The sequence below is a fragment of the Peromyscus leucopus genome, chromosome 6 (assembly GCF_004664715.2).
Source record: "Peromyscus leucopus breed LL Stock chromosome 6, UCI_PerLeu_2.1, whole genome shotgun sequence".
NCBI lineage: Eukaryota > Metazoa > Chordata > Mammalia > Rodentia > Cricetidae > Peromyscus > Peromyscus leucopus.
The window spans coordinates 38,049,615-38,064,390 of NC_051068.1; the positions used below are offsets into that span (position 1 = coordinate 38,049,615).

Genomic DNA, 14,776 nt, shown 5'->3' on the forward strand with positions numbered 1-14,776 from the left:
AGGAGGGCCACCTGGAGCCCACAAGCCTCACCCCTGCAGTTCTGCCCATTAGGCCCCATGTTCAAAAGATTCTAAAACCCCCGGAACTGTACCCTTTGCTGGGGGTCAACTGTACAAAACATTCAAGTCATAACAGATTCCACTGAGTTTCTAGAAAAACAACCTGATTTGGTAGTTATTAATAGGGTGGGGGAAGGGTAGACTTAACTCCTTTTTGCCACACAGTGCCAAATCTGGTAATTAGGAATGTTACCTGAAACTTACTCCCTCCCACTCCTGAATTGCTGAGAAATCCAGGATGTTCAGCAGCTGTGGGGTCCAGATGTCCCTTATATGTCTTTAGAGTCCACAGTGATTGAGAATGGCCCCCATAGGCTCATATATTTGAATGTTTGTTTCTCAGTTGGTGGAGCTGTTCTGGAAGGATTAGGAGGTGTGGCCTTGTTGGAGGAGGTATCATTGGGCATAGGCTTTGAGGTTTCAAAAGCCCCCACTGTCTGAAACTGTAAGTAAGCCCTCAATTGAATGCTTCCCTTTATAAACTGCCTTGGTCATGGTGTCTCTTTGCAGTAGTAGAACAGTGGCTAGACAGGGTCCTCACTGATCTGCCTTCTGTTTTTCCCCCGATTGAGGAGAGGGGACTCTGCTATGTTATCTCTAGGGATTCAGTATTGTCTCACCAAAGCAAATGGGAAATAATTATTTTTGTGCAGTTTAGCTAGCTCGTTAATAGGTGAGTCTCAGCCTGATGCTGACCAGGTGGAGAGGGAGGAGACATACTTCTCTTTGGTGGGAGGCAAACATTCTGGCAGATGCAGGGTTTGCTTTCCTAGACTGCAGAATCAGGTGGCAGATCTTCTGGATTTCCTGTCTGTCCCCTCACAGGTGCCGTGGGCGGTGACTCTGAGAATTATTCCTCCTCTAGACATCCCTTTCAGGGGCTGAGAAGCACTGGTCCCCACACCATCCCTGGTGGAATGGGTGCCCAGTACCCTGTATCTCTTTATGCCATGCTTCTTTTCTGGGCTTGAGGAAGTAAGTTACATTTCCAGCTGGCAATACACCAGCAGTGACTCACAGTGTGTCCTAAATGTATACAGTAAAGCATTTCTTAATATTTCCTGGTCATTCGATCCAGTCTTTGAAACCTCATGTTCCTTAAAAAACTCTTAACAAAACAAAAGAAAGCCCCGTGACACTTCTTTAATCTTTTTCTTTTATTAGCTTTTTAATTGTTGCTATTATATTTTTCTTTATGCCAGAATTATGACAGAGGGTAAGTAGTTTTAGAGAGAGTGAAGAGAGGTAGGAAGGTTGCTTTAATTTTTCCCAAGCCTGACTTGAGGGGAAGTTCATGCACCCTTCCAGCTTATGGAACAGCCGCCGGATCTTTATTAAGCTGGCCAGCAGCAGCAGGTCGTCTCCACTCAGGAACCGCAGGGCTGGGATCTCCTCTAGGTTGTGCAGCTTGTTGGCAAAGAAAGAGAGAGAGGAAGCTGAGTGCCCAGGAGCAGAAACAGGCAGGTGGGAGGACCAACTGGAGCTGGGACAGTGGGACCATTTTACTCTGAATAAGGAAAGAAACTGTCATGCTGTGGAGTCTGGAGAGAACAAATAGTGCCCTTTAGACACTTGCAAAGCTTCCCATTTATTCAGGAAATTTAACCAGTGTCCACTGAAGGGGGCGTGAAGCTGCCTTAAGTAGTCTCTCCCCTAGAAAGTGTCTAGTGAGGCAGGTTGTTGAGGATTGCTCTGAAGGCCCAGGGGGAAAGGGCTGAGAAGGATGTCTTCCTAGAGAAGGTAGCAGGGGAATGACTAACACTCCTTTTGTTCTCTACAGTGTGTCTCAACCTCCAGGACTCCATTCAGTGGACCTCGCCACTTCCTCACAGTCTGAGGATTCAAGGCTGAGGTCTCCTAGCAGCTACAGAGGGACCTGTCAGCTTCAGAGCCACCCAGGAGGGCGCTCAGCCTCAGAGGAGCAGGCTAGAGAGCAGCAGAAACACAGCCTTCTGCTGTAGGGGGTGCAGGGGGACAAAGAACACAGTACCTTTGAGTTCCCACGTCTCCCTCCAAAGAAAGGGTAACCATGGAAACAATGGGAAAAGTAAAAACTCCTTAGCACTGTGTTCTTCCTTTGGCATCAAGAAGACTTTTCCATATTCAAATCCATTTCCAGTAGTGGAGGAGAGAACCATGGGGCTGCAGAGTGGTGGGGAGGGACGGTGCCTGAGAGAGGACATTTGTGTGTCTTAGAGGAGAATGGACTTGCCATGAGTGTGATGTACCAAAGGGAGGCCAGACATGACTGTGTACTCTGGAATAGCTGACCACACTGTACATTTTTCTGACCAAGAAAGAAGTTTGTTAAGAGCTGAACCAGGCAGATGGCCAGATTGATTAACAGGGCCTAGAATCATATTGAGCACACTTCAGGTTGCTTCTGAGGTCTCCATCTTGTTTGATGGTCCTGCCTGTGCTGAATATTGAGATTGTATTTTCTTATGAAATACATGAAGTTAGGGAGTTGAAGGCACTTGGGAAGTTCGGAGAAAACTCCCCCTTTAAAAGCAGGCTAAATGAAGCTTCTCAGAGTTTAAGAGGTGTGTTCCAAATCATTGTGCCTATGGAAACACAGCAACGTCTGTGACTCTCTCTCCACATCTATGGGGCAGCTTTGTTTGCTCAGTACATAGTCAATGCCAGGCACCATGGGTAGGATTTTACATTTCCACAGACTCCTCACAGCAACTGCGAGGCAGGAATCATTACTTCATAGCTGAGAAATGGGAGCTAAGGTTCACTCATATAGCCAAGGGACAGAGCTGAAATTTGAAACTACAGACTGTAACTTGATGTCTGTGTTTTTAACCCCTGCGTTATGGTCGTCATGGAGTGTGTGCCTTGATCAAGTCAGGGCAAAGCACAGGATAAAGGAAGAGGAGAGAGCCTGTTCTGTCCTTTGGAAGCTAATTGTCAATGGGAAAGGCAGCCCCAGTGGCCAAAGAGGCAGCCAGGCTCAGCCAGTGCAGGACAGGGGACAAGTTCACGGGCAGCTCAGAAGGTGGTAGATGATGACTGGGTGAAGACCTGGGCAGTCTAGCAGTGTCTCCTAGGAGTCAGGCCTTATATTTCCTCTTAACATGATTAGGACTCAGGTTTCTGGCCCACCCTAGTGCTTTCTGCCATAGCAGAGAGGAAACGGAAACCTCACAACACAGTCTCTAAAACAAAACTGGCAAGGCAGATGAATGTAGTCACACAGTGAACTCTGGGAACATGCTACTGGGACTTAAGTCGGAATTGAAAGAAATTTTAAGAGAGAAGAAAATGTAAGGTTGCTTCCATTACACAGGGAACCTTCATTGTGAATTCCAAAAATTCTCAGTGGACAGAATAGGCATGAATATGTTCGATCAGTAATAGCATTAACATAACTCTTAAAATCTAAATGATTTAAACTATTTTTTAATGCACTTACTATTACTTTGGTTCCAACGCTGATCCTTGCCTGTTGGCCCATGGCTAGAAAATTAATGGAGACCTTGTCTTGTTCTAGGATACGAATTCCAATGTAACGGTTCAAAGCCAGAAAGATGGGTTTAAATGAGACAAAGGATGGGGCGGGCATGGAACTTGACCAGTTCCAAGTTCGTATTCTGTTGCCAGCTTGATCTAAGTATTGGCCTCCTAAGACGTTGATGTATACCCTGGAAGGAAATTAGAATAATCAATAGTAGAGCTGTGTGTGGTGGCTCAACACTTAAATCACAGCATTCAGGGGGCTGTGGTGGGATGATTGCCAGAGTGAGACCTTGGTTTAAAAAACAGACACAAAAAAGCCCTACCAATAGTAGCTCCATAATTCAAGGCTGAATTAACCCTGTCACTTCCTAACCACAGCATATGAGTGGTGGAATCCTTAGAATAACTTTAGAAGTAATACACATTATTTGAAGTACTGGGTTCAAATTAAAGCATACTGATTAACTGAGGTGGGTCCAAAAAAGGCTGGGAGTATGAGGAGGAAGCCCTGGAGGTTTCATCTTGGAAAAGAAAGAATACAGAGGGGAAGCTGTTCCTGACAGAGAAGGGACCAGTGCTTAGATTCATCAGGCCAAAATGCAAGACCATGGATGTCAATTTAGGGAGTGCCTGGATTAGTCCTTGTTCAAGAGAGCTGACACAGCTAATAGTCAAATATGCCCTTCCTTTTATCTCAGTTTTTCTGGGGGTTAGAGGGTGCTGGCAACTGAATCTAGGGGCTTGGCCATGCTACACATGAACTCTCCCACTGGGCTGCACCACCAGCCAGTGGATATGAGGCTTTTGGGGTCTGGATGTGGAAAGCAGGGCTCAGGGGTACTTCTGAGTTCACTGCAATGGAGAAAAGTTCCACCGCAGAGCAAAGATGTGACTTAAATGAAGTGGGCTTCTCCAACAATGTGGCATTGCCAGGACCCCATATTTACTACATTACAATTAGTCATGCTTGCTCTGAGGTTTTGTGGCACTCATCACGATCTACTGCGCAACCTCGTTCCCATTCTCCCTTACCCTTTTCAGTGGAGGTAACCATCCCTTCCATGCCTTATAAAGTTTAACTGTGTGAACTGCCCGTGAGGTTCCCCATGAGTAAGGTAACCCTGTTTCTCCAGCACTCACTGACTGGATACTAACCTGACAGCAAAAGAAATGAAAAACCAAGAGGACACCTGACTGGATCTGAAAAGGGGGTGATTTCACACAGTAATATTTGACTAAGTTGCTCTGAACCAGTTCTTTAAGGATAAAGATTCAGGATATGCCTGCTGGGGATGTCTTTCTGTATGCTGTGAAAGTGTTGCTCTGATTGATTGATAAATAAAACGCAATTGGCCAGTAGCCAGGCAGGAAGTATCGTATAGGTGGAAAAAGCAGAGAGGAGAATCCTGGGAGGTGGAAGGCTAAGTCAGGAGACGCTGCCAGCCACTGCCACCACAAGAAGTAAGATGTAAAGCTCCCAGTAAGCCACGAGCCAAGTGGCAAGGTATAAATTTATAGAAATGGGTTAATTTAAGATATAAGAACTAGATAGCAAGAAGCCATGGCCATATAGTTTATAAGTAATATAAGTCTCTGTGTGTTTACTTGGGTCTGAGCAGCTGCAGGAGCCAGGTAGACACAGGAAAACTCCAGCTACATATGCTTTCAAGGAACTTCAGTCCACAGAGAAGACAGACTTGCACAGAGGCAGAGAGAAGGGGCTTTGGGAATGTCAGAGATCTGTCAAAATACCCAAGAGCTGAGGATCCAAAATACCAAGGGTTGAGGATCCCTGAAATTGTCTGGTCTCTACAGCTGATTGAATTAATATAGGTGATAATTATTATAACACTCCACCAAATGTGACACAGACTTACTATTGAATCCTGAAGGATAAGTAGACATTCCCCATTACACCTGGTGTTACTACCATGGACTAGAAATATAAATACTTCACTGTGTCCCCATTTTGTCAGCACTGCTAAGGTCCAAACTTTGCTAGTTATTGGCAGAGTTTCCCAATTGACATTATATCTATGGATAATTTGAAAAGCCAACTATAGTGACTTACACTTGTAATCTAGCACTCGGGAAGCTGAGGGTCACAAATTTCAGGCCAACCACTCTGTAGAGGGAATTCCAGCCTGGCCAGGGCTACAGAATAAGGCTGTGTCTTGTGTGTGTGTGTGTGTGTGTGTGTGTGTGTGTGTGTGTGTGTGTGTGTGTGTTTAAGCCTTTCTGAAAGGCTTACATTTTATTTGAAGTTAGAACCCAAATTTTTCTTTCAGATTAAATGAAATAATATGAACTTATAGAGGGTATATATTGATAAATTAAAGGGAAATCACGATCGTTCTATAGAGATTTAAACCTTTCTCTGTATTATTATGTGTGTATGCATGAGCTGCACATGGTGGGGGCTGCCTGTGAGCACAGCCTGCGTGTGGAGGTCAGAGAGAGACTCCGTGCTGTCAGTTCTCTCCTTTGACCTTTCTGTGGATTCCAGGGGTTGAACTCGGGTTGCCAGGCTTGCATGGAAGTACCTGTACAGGCTGTGTGGCTCCAGAGGGTGGCGTATTGTTGCCTGACATGGCTGCAGGAAGCTTAGGAGCTATGAATGTATCTCAAGCAGTAAGCAACACAGTGAGTGTGTCTCTGAGTTATATTACTATCCGAAGACCACTAACCTAAATCAATCTTCCTAAAGCCATTGTTATTATCAAAGAGAAAAGACATATGATTAAACAACAACAGTGAAAAAATAATCAAAAACCAAATTGGCACGGAGGACGGAGAAGCCTACCAGACATTCCCGTTCGGATGGTAGCAGGAACTTCTCCCAGAGGAGTCGAGCACTGCCAGGATAGCGGGGCTGCTGGGCGTGTCTTCTTGGACAACACAAGTGAAACCATTTGTCTTGTTGGGCACTTGGATAATGGCTAGATTTCCAGATGGATAGCTGAGGTCAGATAAGGTCCTGTGAGCATTTCTAGTGACCCTGGACTGTGCGTGGAATCAAATTAATTTATTTAGAGCTTTTTGAAACTATGAAGCATTCTGAAAAGGTCTCTATTTTAATACAAAAGAATTGTATGCTTTTATATGGATCAAAATATATTTATAAAAGGTAAAAATGCCCAACAAAATGGTAAGAAATAGAATTAGAAATATGGAAGAGGATTATGCATCATGATAAAATTAAATTTATCCCCAAAGATGTAAGGTTGGTTAAACATCTGAAAATTAACAAGTAAAATAAACCACATTAGTAGAATAAAAATCAAAAAGAGTGTGGTCATCTCAATAGGTAGAGAAAAATCATCTGAAAAACCTTTACTGCTTCATGATAAAAAGACTTAGTAGTCTTTAAATAGATTGGAACATCTTCAGCCTGATAAAGGGTAGTCACAGAGATGCCACAGGCTGACATTCTACTTAATGGTATGCTTTCCTGTTCAGATGAGAACCTAAACCAAGTCCATGCCCATGACATCCAATGACTAATATCCTTATTACAATTTTATTTATTTATTTGTGTGTGTGTGTGTGTGTGCGCGCGTGTGCGCGCCACAGTGCATATAGAGGTTAGAGAACAACTTGCAGGACTAGGTTCTCTCTCCACAATGTGGGTCCTGGCAAGTTGAACTCAGGTCATCAGACTTGGTGAAAATCCCTTTACCCATCATCTTGCTGGCCCCTTCTAGTCAATTTTACATGAACGTCCTAACCATGGAAAGTTTAGGAAAGGAAAATGTCTAGATTGGAAAGGGAGGTAAAAAACGTATTTGGGATCTGTGTACATAGCCTTAGGGATACCACAAAACAAAATTTTAGAGCCAGTGAGTGAGTTCAGGTGGACTGTAACTGTAAGCTGCAAGACGAAATCAATTTGATTCCTTCATGTTAGCAGAGACCATTTGAAGATGAAATTAAGAAAACTGTCCCACTCACACTAGCATAAAAAAAGCACACTAAGCATATCTCGATGGCAATCAGGTCTATATGCAAAGGCTGTTCAGAGACAAACGTAATTCCAGACTGATTCTGAATCATTCTGAAAGTCAGCCACAGTCTCTAAGAGAGTTAAGAATTAAAGTCACGACCTGAAACAATTACTAATAAAAGTTGAGCAAGTTATTTAACAAAAACAAAACCTCGATTCTTCCTCATGGGGGACTACAGCTTTGTCATTTGCGACCATGAACGAAATGTTTCTGGTTTCTTGTTAGGATTTGACTAAACATTTGGGACACTGACTGAAAATGACTTTGTTCCACAGGAAGCACTTGGTTCATGAAAAAGGTTTCTTTAGCTGGGCAGTGGTGGCGCACACTTTTAATCCCAGCACTCGGGAGGCAGAGGCAGGTGGATCTCTGTAAGTTCGAGGCCAGCCTGGGTTACAGAGTGAGTTCCAGGACAGGACAGGCTCCAAAGCTACACAGAGAAACCCTGTCTCGAAAAACAAAGAAACAAACAAACAAACAAAAAAAGTCTCTTTGTTTTTTTCTTTTTTCTTTTTTCCAGAGATACTGGGGGGCTTTTATACCAAAACTCCATGGCTTGGCTATCTGAGTGGCCTATGATGAAGTGGCTAATGACCTTTGGTTCATGAGTGTATAAATTGGTCTGTAGTTTGGGGGTAAAAAAATATCAGTGCTAGAAATGTCCACATTTCTTACCTAGATTTCTCCCAGGTATTTAATTCAAGGAAATGAGTTGTAAGTGTGCAGCAGGGGAGGCAGATAGCTGTCCACACTGCTGAAATGAGTTCACAGAGCTCAGCACTGCATGGTACAAAAAGTGCCGTGTCTCGATGTCTGCTGCATGTGACATCCTCTTAACATTACATAAAAGAACAGCTGCAGAGTGAAGTATGTGCTGGAGCTGATTTCAAAGAACTCTGTATGCAGGTAAGCAAATGGACTGGAGGGCAGCGCGAGGGGAGGTGCATCTCCAATGTTATCCGCTCTTCTCTGGGTGGTAGAGGTCCGGGAGGATGTATTTTTCTGTACCACCCCCATTCTCCTTCTTTTCTGTCTGTCTTTTCTGTCTGCCCCTCCCTCCCTCCCTCCATCCCTCCCTCCCTCCCTCCCTCCCTCCCTCCTCCCTCCCTCCCTCCCTCCCTCCCTCCTTCTTTCATTTTCTCTTGGGATTGACATTAAGGCCTAGCACATGTGGTCTGCCACAGACCTCCTCCTCAGCTCTTTTTTGATTTTTGACTTTAGGATAGGTTCACTTGAAGTTGCCCAGGCAGGCACTGCTTTATCTCCTACTTCAGCTCCTCCACCTCAGCCTCCCCAGCTCGGCCTCCTCCACCTCAGCCTCCCCCAGCTCGGCCTCCTTCACCCTTAGCCTCCCCACCTCAGCATCTCTCACCTCAGCCTCCTCCACCTCAGCCTCCCCCACCTCAGCCTCCTTCACCTCAGCCTCCCCCACCTCAGCCTCCTTCACCCTTAGCCTCCCCTACCTCGGCCTCCCCCACCTCGGCCTCCCCCACCTCAGCATCCTCCACCTAGGCCTCCCCCACCTCGGCCTCCCCCACCTTGGCCTCCCCCACCTTCGGCCTCCCCCAGCTCAGTATCCCACCTCAGCCTCTCAAGTAGCTGAGACTACAAGCCTATGCCATCAGGCCCTGCCTGTTTTTCTTCTTGGGAAGTAAAGCCAATACAATCAGGTATGGAAAGAAAGGATACAATATTTGTGTTGTCCCATCTGGAAAGGAGGTGAGAAACTTTCTTCCATTCTTGTAGTGCTTCTCCAAGAGCTCGTTCCTCATGACCTACGTGCGCAGCAAACAACAGTAACTGCTGGCTGCTGAGCTAACACAAGGAGCACTGTAGTGCACACTATGTCTTCACTCAATGTGCTTAGCCCTGCTTCAACAGTTACATGGGATGGTCAGCAGCAACAGTTCACAGGTCATCCTGAATACCTGCAGTATAACTTAATAAACCACTTCTCATCACTTACCTATTTGAAAGTTTTCTTTTTTGTATCACTTATATTACCATAAAAAACAAAAGGAGACAAGAAAAAGTCGTATCACAATGACAACATTCACATCCTTATTGCAACAGTTATACATATCTGTGGAACTGCTTAGCTGAACAACAAAGGGGTAAGTATTATTTTACATATCTGACCTACTTGGTTGCGGAATAATTGTTTTGTACACTGTGAAGATGTGTCTTTGCCAAGGAGCCTTCTGATTGGTTTAATAAAGAGCTGAATGGTCATTAGCTAGGCAGGAAGAGGTCAGGCAGGACTTCTGGGGACAGAGCTCTGGGAAGAAAAAAGGCGGGGTCATGAACCAGATGCAGAGAGAGAGCAAGACATGAGGAGGAGAGGTAAAAGCCATGAGTTACATGGCAGCGTGTAGATGAATAGAAATGGGTTAATTTAAGTTATAAGAGCTAGTGGGACAAGCCTAAGCATAGGCCATTTTGTAATTAATAGTAAGTCTCCATGCCATTTTTTGTGACCTGGTGGCCCAAAGAAAGATCTCTCTACACTACTTTATTCACTTTTTTTTCTGTGTTGGGGATTGAACCTAGGGCCTTGCACATGTTAGGCAAGCACTTTCTACCAAGCTACATCCCCAGCAATAAGCCAGTGAAGACACAGGAAGAGAACTATTAGGCTCCAAGGTCAACCACTTTTATATGGAAGTTCAATGTAAAAATGAATTTGTGTCTGATAATATTTATGATAAACTGAGGATTTGGTTTAATTCTATGAATCCTGATCTTAATATATACTAAAATAGAACAAGAATTCCTAGGGTGAAAATGATCTAAGTTTTTGGATAAACATTGTCATTTACTTTGAAAACCTATTGTTCTATCCACAAATGATGGCCTTGTTTTTTCTTTCACCTTTGAAGCTATGAAATATGGAATATTTCCAGAGAAGCACTACAGGACACTATTTTTAGCAGTAGGTAATTATGAAATAAACACCATGTCATCACCACACAAGCTCAAAAATGGAATAAGAGACTCCAGTGGTCCCATCCTAGTGGGCCCACCCCAGTGTGCCCACCTCTGTGGGCCAAGCACAGTATCAACACTCTGCCAAGATGCATCTGACAGTATGATTTTACGATAATTTCTGTGTATTTTTTGTGTGTTCATCATTTAGCTTTTCCCATTTTATAATGCTCCATATATGATGTGTGGTGGTTTGAATAAAAATGGCCCTCATAGGCCCATCGGGAGAGGCACTATTAGGAGGTGTGGCCTTGTTGGAGTAGGTGTGGCTTTGAGGTCTCAGATGCTCAACCTAGACCCAATGTGGCAATCTCTTCCTGCTGCCTTCAGATCTGGATGTAGAACTATCAGTTACCTCTGCAGCACCATGTCTGCCTGCATGCCACGGTACTTCCCACCATGATGACAATGGACTAAACCTCTGAACCTGTAAGCCATCCCCAGTTAAATGCCTTCCTGTATAAGAGTTGCTGTGGTTATGGTGTCTCTTCACAGCAATAGAACCCCTAACTGAGACACATAGGATCATCTGTTGTAATGTCTTCTTTCTTCTCAGTGCAGTGCAGTGATGTTCCCTTGTACATGGTTTTTTCTATTTCTATTTGTCACTACTCATTGTGGGCAAGAGAACCTGGGTTTCTCCCACTTTTGACTGCTCGAACATTCTTATGTGTACATGTTGGTATTAAGTTCCTGTAGGGTATAGTTCCACTGAGATGACTTTACAATTCTGTGTCACATCACATGTCACAGGCAAATGCTGGTCAGCTACTGTTTGGTCCTCTCCCCAAAGCTTAGCACTATCAGAGTTTATGTTTTCACCAGTATTGTTAGTATGGACTGAATTTTCATTTCTCGGTGATTAAGAAGGGTTGAGCAGGCTTTCATACGATTCTAGTCACCTGCATTTTCTCTTGTGAAAAGTTTCTATTTGAGTTTTGGGAAAGGGCTCACTTTTCTATAAGATTCACTTTTTTGTTTGTTTGTTTTGTTTCTGAGAAAGGGTCTTACTATATAGCCCTGGCTAACTTGGAACTCGATCTGTAGACCTGGCTGATCTTGAACTCACAGAGGTCTGCCTACCTCTGCCTCCCGATGCTGGGATTAAAGGTGTGTACTGCCACACCTGGAAAAATTAACTTTTTCATCTTGATTTATAAAAATTCTTCATAAATTTACGATAAGACTTTTATATGCCAAATGTAATTTAAACGATTCTTCATTTTTGGCTTGTTTTTCATAATTTTAATTTTAATAATCAAATCCTTAGCAAATACTGCTTTTAGATATAACTCTATTCTATGATGTTAAAGAAATACTTTGTGGCAGCACAAATTGGACTGAGTTATAAAATAAAAGAGACAGGAAGTGGGGAAGGGTTGGAGGGGGAAGAGAATTGGATCTGGGAAGAATTAGGAGGAAGAGCTGGAGATAAATATAATCAAAACACACTGCATTCATGTATAAAATATGATCAAAATATACTGCATGCACATATGAAATCCCCAATGTTATACATTTAAAAAATGAAAGGAAGCTTGGCAGTGGTGACATACACCTTTAATCACAGAGGCAGAGGCAGGTGGATCTCTATGAGTTTGAGGCCAACCTGGTGTACAAATCGAGTTCCAGGACACAGCCAGAGCTGTTAAACAGGGAAACTCTGCCTTGAAAAACAAAACAAAACAAGAAAACCTTTATAGTTTGTATGTTGTATTTCAGCATTTAATCTCCTTAAAATTGGTTTCTACATGTGGTATGAGGTGGTTTTTCCAAGTACATTAATAGAGCATATGGCCGCCCAGTCCAAGCTGACCTGGAAGTACTCATTAAAAGACTTGCTTTCTTCACTCCTCTGCAGTGGGCCCTGCTGTCATCGGTTATGAATGCATGCTTGCTGGGATCTGATCAGCGACTCTGCTGTGGCTCTGTTGACCCTTTCCCCAGTATCTCCCTGGCTTAATCACTATATTCTGTAGAGGTCTACATCTTCCTTTGGTTTTCTTCCAGAGTGTCTTCGTAATTCTGGTTCTTTATACTTCTACATAAATTTTACAATCAATGTACAAAGACTCCCCTCAATATTTGTAAAATACACTCTTCTTAGAACCTGGTGGAAATTGCCTTGGGACATTTAAGGGAAGAATGGCCCCTAAAGTTCTTCCTCTTTAACTCCTGGAGCATGGAGGTGCAGTACAAACAGAACACTTCAAATGCTAACACAGTTTTGAGGAAGTGGTTAGGACTTTGGTGATTTTTCTCCCCTCTTTCTAAGAGTTCCAGATGGTCTTTTTGTTTTGTTTTTGTTTTTTTGAGACAGGGTTTCTCTGTGTAGTTTTGGTGCCTGTCCTGGATCTCACTCTGTAGACCAGGCTGGCTCGAACTCACAGAGATCCTTCTGGCTTTGCCTCCTGAGTGCTGGGATTAAAGGTGTGCGACACCACGGCCCGGCTCCACATGGTCTTTAACTTGCAATGGTCATATTTTAAGGCCCAAAGGCTTTAAAACTAAGAACATTAGTAAGACATAAAGTGTAGAAGCAGTTGTAATCCCAGGTCTGTACCAATTATTTCTAAGAGATAGCAATGGGACATCCATGAGAACTTTATATGTTTTAAGCAAAATTGGCTTAAAAAAATCAAAAACAAAAATTGAAAAAGAATTACCTTTCCACATGTTTTCCTGGAATCACAGCAAAAGATTGTGATGTTACTAATCTGAATATCATCTGTGTCTTCAATGATCTTCTTCTCTGGTATATCCACAGAAAGCTGGTAAGAAATTGTCTTCAAGTGCTTTGAATCTAGTGGGAGAAAAAAAAAATCACAGGAAAGTACATGCATGCTTTGCCTTAAAAAAAAACAACAACTTCATAATAAAATAAAATTAAAACCCTGTTGAAAATGCATTGATTTATCACACTTTTTTAAAAAGAAGAAAAGTAAGGACCTTTATTAAAATTAGGGAGGAGGTTTTTTGGTTAAAATAAAATAAAAATTAAATAAAATTTAATTTAATTTAAATTAAATAAAATTAAATAAAAAATGAAAATTCCTCTGAGTTTTCATTATGTGGAATTTCTAGGTTTTGAGTTCTTTCTTTCCTTTCTTCCTTCCTTCCTTCTTCCCTCTATCCTCACTCCTTCTTTTTCTTTCCTTTTTTTTTTTTTTTTTTGAGACAGGGTCTGAACTTGACTGCTTGGAACTCACTATGGAGGCCAAGCTGGTCTCAAACTCCCAGAAATCTGCCTGGCTGGAGTGCCAGGATTAAAGGTGTATGCCACCAGGCCTTTAGTTTCAGTAAGAAACAGTGAATTTCAAGAAATCCCCTATAATATTAGATATTTAGTTACCATAATACAAACTGAACTGACTACCTAAAGTGCCTTTTCAATAACAGAAGGAACTTGATGCTGACTGAGAAAATTAAAATATTTCTTCTAAATCAGATGGCCTGTGAGGAGGCCATGAAACATATAAAGCTATGATTTCTGATGCTAAATTCAATTCTCCTTCAACTGCTCCAGTTCTGTACCCACACGGACCAGCTCTGGTGAGTACAAGAAGAAAATATTTAGATGTCTTTTGACAGGTTTTCCCCATCTGAGTTTGAGAAAATAGTGCAAGGTATGCTTCCTAACATAAGAGACACGAATTTGATAACGCTCAGCCACTATCTAAGAAGGGCTCTGAGGATGTTACTAGTTTATTTCAGCCAATAATGATGAGACAAAGGACCAAGAACTTTAAAGCCAAAGAGCCTAAACCCCCTATTTCTTGACTCATTTCACCAGATACAGGCTTTATGATACTTACAAATGAACATTTCCAATATTATTTTAACAATTTTATGCCTTGGCTGAATGTCTGAGCTTTCTGATGCTGTATGGCATCCATGACAACAACCTCCGTGACAACAGCCTTACCGTCCTCAGATGACGGGGTGCTCTGTTCATTTGATACTATTGCAAAATGTCTGGCCATCTGACGTTCTTGTTTCCTACAAAATCAAAACCATCAAACATAAATCTGAATTGTAGTTGAAAGTGGGAATAGTGTACTACAAATTTCAGTGGCTCAAGTACCATCCTTTGTTATTTCAATCTGCTATCACTTATGAATCCAGCTTCTGTAATCCGAGCATGTGAGTGGGTTTATAGGGCAAATTTCTCTAGCATAGAGATTGTGGATTGTCCTGATACTTTATGATTGACAATTTACACTTTAAATCAGTGAGCTCACTAGGTTCAGGTCTCTAATGCC

General features: G+C 42.7%; 1 protein-coding gene across 1 annotated transcript in view; it reads right to left on the minus strand.

Moving 5' to 3' along the window:
- Positions 1-1,202: 1,202 nt before the first annotated feature.
- The window catches only part of Erich6 (glutamate rich 6), a 30,561-nt gene continuing 16,987 nt past the window's right edge, over positions 1,203-14,776 (minus strand). Inside the window, exons 10-15 of the mRNA XM_028882171.2 lie at positions 14,440-14,513; positions 13,181-13,317; positions 9,219-9,304; positions 6,329-6,484; positions 3,482-3,710; positions 1,203-1,467 (exon numbers count right to left, since the gene is read on the minus strand). Of these exons, the coding sequence (XP_028738004.2) occupies positions 1,204-1,467; positions 3,482-3,710; positions 6,329-6,484; positions 9,219-9,304; positions 13,181-13,317; positions 14,440-14,513 (946 nt within the window). The 3' untranslated portion in view covers position 1,203. The remainder of the gene's footprint in view (positions 1,468-3,481; positions 3,711-6,328; positions 6,485-9,218; positions 9,305-13,180; positions 13,318-14,439; positions 14,514-14,776) is intronic.